The 6,578-nt window shown below is 31.8% G+C and overlaps 2 protein-coding genes across 2 annotated transcripts; both read right to left on the minus strand.

Moving 5' to 3' along the window:
• Positions 1–245: 245 nt before the first annotated feature.
• LOC149531629 (uncharacterized) lies at positions 246–1,157 on the minus strand. The gene has a single exon (XM_089808378.1). It carries the CDS (start codon positions 1,155–1,157, stop codon positions 246–248), a length of 912 nt encoding a protein of 303 aa, XP_089664504.1.
• Positions 1,158–1,175: 18 nt separating this feature from the next.
• On the minus strand, positions 1,176–3,190 carry LOC149531630 (uncharacterized). The gene is made up of 5 exons (XM_089808380.1): positions 2,731–3,190; positions 2,212–2,598; positions 1,771–1,895; positions 1,525–1,660; positions 1,176–1,441 (listed from the first exon to the last, which is right to left on the minus strand). Exons 1-5 carry the CDS (start codon positions 3,188–3,190, stop codon positions 1,176–1,178), a joined length of 1,374 nt encoding a protein of 457 aa, XP_089664506.1.
• Positions 3,191–6,578: the final 3,388 nt, after the last annotated feature.

The following is a 6,578-nucleotide window of genomic DNA, read 5'->3' on the forward strand; positions in this document are numbered from 1 at the left end:
TCTTCTTGAAAACTTGTAAGTCATGTCCCCTCCAATTGAGTAAAATCTTTTATTGGTATTTGCAGTTTTGAATGAATTGTTGAAGCTCTTATATTGAAAGTTGCTACTCCAGTCGGTGCAAGTAATAGAAGTGGAGAAGGATTTGGCAATGCAGCCATATGAAGAGATTAACTGATGGCACCAATTAGATAAGATTTTCCTGTTCCTGCAGTTCCTTGAATTATCATACATAGAGGGTTCCCCACCTAATTGCTATGGTAATGTGTCATAATAATGTCAATGGCCTTTTGTTGCTTTCCACTAAGAGTTGAAAAGTTGATGCATTGTGGAATGTCATCATACATGAGACATCCATGCTTCTTCATTTCATCAATGAAGTTGATAGCTACAACAGTATTGTCTTCACATTGATATCCAATAGACCAGTTTGTATTCCTATCAATATCCCTTCTTTCCAACATGTCTATTTTAGAAACTTGCATATGTTGAGCATGATGCAACCTGGATATGATTTCCCATTCATGCTCTATAGTATTCTCTTGAGCACGTACAATATCTTCTATATCTGAGTCGCTTGCAACTTCATCACTTTCTGTTGGTTCTACTCGGCGAACATGCCAAGGAGTATAATGGAGTGACTCCCAATTGGCCACTATAGTAGCATCACTATCACCAATGTCCCTTTCAATGTCATGAAAAGGTTTGTAGAGAAACAATTCTGATGAACAAAATTCAACCCATTTGTTGGAGTCCCGCAGAGGAATCGATATAAACCTTGGGAAAACTCTAACTATAGCTGCTATTTCTCTTGGCCCCCATTTTTTATCTCCTCTTTTTTTAGGATTGTAAATCCAAGATCTTGCTGCATCAATTAATGTTATACCTTCCATACAAAGGGGTCTTGATTTATAACCTTGTATAAAAGATTTTGTATGATCTTCCTCATTATTCTCTATATTAATTGTTACAGGCTTGAAAACTTCACGTGAAACATTTAGATTAACAAACTTTCTGCTACACTCCACCAGTGGAAGCTCTAACAACATATGACATGTTTCCTGAGCTCCAATGTCTCTTTCTATAACTGTTTCTATGAGAAGCTTTCTGTATGCCCTTGTTGCAAGATCATCCAAATTTTCCAAGTTTGATAAACGCATCAACATTTGATGATATGTTTAAGAACTTCTTTCAGCTTTTGAAGCATACTTTGCAATATAGTTGATAACTACATGTCTAGAAAGTACGGGTTCCCAATCAAAATTAGCTCTCCAAAGCTGCAAGATGTGTCGATTATGTGTGTTAACTCTCTCATCATTTCTTGCTGGCTCAAATTTTTTTTCACCGGTTTCTGCATCCTCATATAATCTAGACCCACCCAAATTGACTGGCCAAGGAGCATTATACTTGGAAGTGATAAAGCTGTAAGTTTGTAATGATGCACCTAAATAGTTTATGTATTATATGGACAAAAAAATTTAAACTCACACAAAAATTACCTACAAACCATTCTTCCTCTCTTTTTACGTAAGCATGCACCCTCCTTGCAAACAGTGTGTCTTTCAACACAGTTCAATATCTCTTCATAGTCTTGATCAATATCCATCTGTGCTAGTTGTGCAGTATCTTTGAGAGATGGATGTTGACCAAAATGTTGAAAAGCCTAAAAATAGTTGTAGACATTATCGTTAGTTATTAATAAAATTTGTGCTTAAATAAATTTTTAAGAATCATAACATAATGAGATATGGCATCATATAATTGAAAACATACCTGTATATTTCTTTGGTGCACATCATGTCTAGGATTCCATGCATGAATAATAGAATGAAAATATCTTTCAGCACTTTTCCTGTCTTCCTCATTTGCCCAATCAATAGTGTCCATATTTGGTGCTCCTTCCAACCATAGGAATCCATGCACATGAGGTGAACCTCAGTGTTGCCACTCATATCTACACCAAAATTCTTTTACTTTCATACCCTTTTGAAGTATTTCTTTTCTAAACATTGTATGTCTGAGATGCATGTAATGTGCAACAATGTGAGGATAGTCAATGATATTTTGTCTTCTCTATTTTTGAGCCTCCCATGGATCACTTGGCGGTGTCCCGAGCATTAATGCATGTAAATCAGGCCATTACATGTCTGCTGCACTTAATGTGAAAAAAAAATGTTGGAGTTCCTACTTGGTCAAGCAAGTCTATCAATTCACCTTTGCATTTAGCCCAATACGACCTTGTGCCTCGTAGACTTGTTCCAAACCTCATCAATCTATCAACCAAATTACTACATGGCATAGTCTCCATATGTTCACGTAACTCGTTGATTGTAATTGGCAAATCTTGTAAATTCCTTTTTACAAATACACTTGATGAACTTTGCGCACGATGTTGCATTATCATGTTTGTCATAAAATACTTGAACCGTGGATTTTTACCAAAACGATGATCCCTATACCGAATCAAATGCTTAGTGAATTCATGAAGATAAACTTGCTTTATTCTTGGTTCTAACCAATCACATCTTCCATCAGGAAACAATGTTGGAAAAGCCATATCCAACAATCTTGACGTAACATATTCATTGATAGGAGATGCACCTATAGATGGCCATTCAATTAATTAAGATGGAATTGAATCAGGATTGTTCACCCATGCATGAATTAATTCCATTTCTCTTTGAGCATTGGGTGGTCGAGAGGCCATAGATGTAGTATGCTCAAGTATATTACCTTCATCTATCTCCATGAGTGGACCAACAAAAATTACCTCATTTGCATAAGAGTCAAACTCCATCTGCACTGTCTTCAACCTATTAAAAATATTATCATCAGAATTTTGGGTCAACTCATTGAGAGCACCTTCATCGATTGTAACATCTGCATAAAAGGGTTCATTTTCTATTTTGTACCTTAATGCTCTATACACATGGTCCTTATTTACAGTAAAGTTATAACCGGTGCCACGTTGATCCCATCTACAGACAATAATTATGGGCAACTTGTCAATTGAATGTGGTAAAACTTTGGATACTTCTTCTACATGTTGGGGAAAACATATAGTGTGTCCCTTGTACTTGTATTGACCGCTAGTTGCATGTGTAACTTGAAGTATAGGACTAACACGTGCAATCAACATCTCTTCAACTTGGGTCAAATTTACAAGCACGTGTGGCTGAGACCCAGGATCCATATGGTTTAGAGAAGAAAATCTATGAATACCTGTCTCTTGTCGACACCTGTTACATATAGGACCTTTAGAAGTACGATAAACTTTCATAAAAAGATATGATTCTTGACAAACATGACACATATTTGGAGTCTTCAAACTATCTAGTTGATGTTTAAATTGCATCTAAAATCTTCTAAATTCACTATCAAGAAGACCATTTGGGTTTGCAACATTTTCCATAGTTCCTTCAACACCATCATTCATTCTTAAACAATTTTCATGCTGTGGGGTTGCAGAAACTCTTTCTACTGATCTAGAATTTCCATGCTCAATGTCTAACTGATTATTTCCATTACATTGTTGGTTGTAACTTTCAATTCTTTGGGCATCATTTACTTGATGGTCATGTTCTAGTTCATATTGAAGGAGGATTTGTGGACTATTTTGACGCCGTCTATTTCTTTCTACATTTCTTCCATCTCTATATTGGATTTCCAATTCTTCCACTGTTTCTTGAGCCCTTCTCCTAGCACATCTATCTCTACCAACTTGGTTATGCATTGTCCTTTGTTCCTCTGTCTGAGCTTCTGTCATTTGTTCTCTTTGACGTCTACAATAGTCTCTTTGGTATCATCTATTAAATTCTCTTTGGTATTCTATTCTCTGTTCCTCTGATTGAAATTTCAACCTTGGTCTCACCATAGCTAATTATATTTTTAAAATGAGTTAAGTTAGCAAAATAAATGGAAAATGTGATTTTTTTGTGAAGTAATGCATTATAATATAAAGTAAATAATTATGTTAAATAAATGTATGTATGTAGGTCATGTTTATATTTAAACATGGACTTAAATAATATAAATTAAATATGGAGTTAAATATGATCGTTATATGTATATTTCTTTGTTGAAGATAACACAAATTTATAAAAAATTTAATAACAATTAGATGAATAAAACTTAGAAACTAACTCACAATGTACAATAAAAAGATCTTTGCAATTTTGTAATAACATGAAAGACACCTCATATTTGTAAAGAACAATTACATAGTTGTAAAATCCAAATTTTTTAATCTTATTTACAAAACAAAATTAATGATACCAATGAATGATATCATCATCAATAACATTATAGGATGGAAAATAGAAAGGTCAAACAACAAATCAGTTCCATTCTTGAGGCCTCCATTCACCATCTACCCAATCCAACCCTGGACGCAAGTTTGACTGTGAATATGCTTTCATGGTTATAGTGTCTGAAAAATAAACTTCACAAAATTCCTCACGGCTTAGTGGAGTTCGAAATGTAGCCTGTATAGTTCCTCTCCACCAAAAATCGTTGTCTCTCACTTCAACAGAGTCCCCCACCTTTATACGCCTTGATAACAGAATGGCAAGTGGTAGGGGTCTGATACAATGTATAGTAACTTGCTCCACAAGTGGTTCTTTTGTCCCTTCATCTATAACGAAATGATCGTGCTGAAATTAAAAGGTTCTATCATCTCTATTTTGCACAAATCCTATTATGGTTCCCTCGAACCATGCACCCTGATACCCTTCTTCAGAAGAGGACATTTCAACCTTCATGCCAATTAGATTGTCCATTGTATATTCCTTAAATATGACTACAAAAAAATTGATTTTCAATAAATCATTTTAAGATATTTGTAAACAAATTATACAACAATATAAAAAGCCTAATGGGTTATCTAACATTAATTATTTAGTAATTAAAAAAAAAAAGAAGTTAGTATAACATTAACAAAACACAAACTAACATTACTGTCAAATAAAGGAGCTTTTCAAATTATTCTTTCTACCTTTGTAAACCCCTCTTTCTAGGATATATTATATGTATTCCCTAAAAAGATAATTAATCTATTTGTCATTTAAAAAAATACAAGAAATTAGTATGACATAAACGTAAATTAAAAATACAATAAAAAATCTAGCATTATATTAAGAAAGAATTTATTAACATTAATATAATATAAATATGGCGGCATTGCCATGGATATGTAAAATTCAAAAATGTAAGCTAACATTTTAATTAAAAATAATAATATATTAACATTAATATATTATGTTTGATATGGTGGCATTGCCTTCCATATATAAAAATTAAAAAAAACTTAAACTAACTTTAATTTATACACATTATATTCTAAGCAAGTTGGAAAGTTGTGAACTATTAAAACTTCGTCACCAAAGTAGTGATATTGTGGAATCTAAATTTTAAGTCAACTTAGATAATGAAACAAATATTAAATATTAAATATTTTAGATAAAGTGGCAACATTTATATAATATAAATATGGCGGCATTGCCATCCATATTTAAAATTAGAAAATGTAAACTAACATTTTAATAAAAATAACAAAAGTTAGTATAACATTAATGTATAGTAAAAATAAAATGAAAGGACACATTTTATTATGAGAGAATATATTAGCATTAATATGGCGGCATTGCCATCCATATGTAAAATTAGAAAATGTAAGCTAACATTTTAATTAAAATATAATAATATATCAACATTAATATATCATATTTGATATGGCGGCATTGCCTTCCATATATAAAATTTAAAAAATACATTTTTACAAATTTTTAAAAATGGTAAACTTATTATTAACACCTACATAAAAACAAACATGGAAATATAACAACTCCATTAAAATCTCACCAACAAAGTATTTCAATACCTCTCTAAATATATTATTACAAATATTTTTATAATTTAATATATTTTTTAAAATAAATTAGTTAAATAAATTAATGCTTTATAAACAATTATTCTCATTAAACAAATATTTACACCTTCTTCAAAAACAAAGAGAAGTCAAAATTTAAGATAAATTTAAATTAAAAACAAATCCAATACCAACAGAAATGAAACTTTTATAAACAGGAATTTTCCTCATAAATAAACCCATTACAACAACTATGAGTCCCTATTATATATTGAATGTGGACATGCAAGATCATTCTTTGGGCAGGCAAAATGGCATAAATCAGCAGATTATCATTCTCTATGTAGGCAAAATCAACAGATTTAAAATGAAGCATGTGTCGATTTATATGAGAAATGCAAGGATATTTTGTAGTTTTATTTTTGTTTTCAATCATTTTAGTAGCAAAAAATTCAGTACAAAGAACACCTGGTAAACAGCAAGCCATTGAAATTTTAAGATCCGAGTATCAATTGTATGCTAATTGACAAAACCTTCCAAGCGGCTAATTAGATACTCATTGAGTATAAATTCTTAAATTTGATTTAGGCTCACAACTTCAGGCAAACAACATATACTCATCAAGTATATATCCTCCAATTTGTTTCACCTAATCCCAAGATAGATAAAAATTTAGATGGGAAATGCAAGGAAATTTTATAGTTTTATTTTGTTT

Source organism: Cupressus sempervirens, chromosome 11, assembly GCF_028749045.1.
Source record: "Cupressus sempervirens isolate cs-2001-9-10 chromosome 11, ASM2874904v1, whole genome shotgun sequence".
Classification (NCBI taxonomy): Eukaryota; Viridiplantae; Streptophyta; class Pinopsida; order Cupressales; family Cupressaceae; genus Cupressus; species Cupressus sempervirens.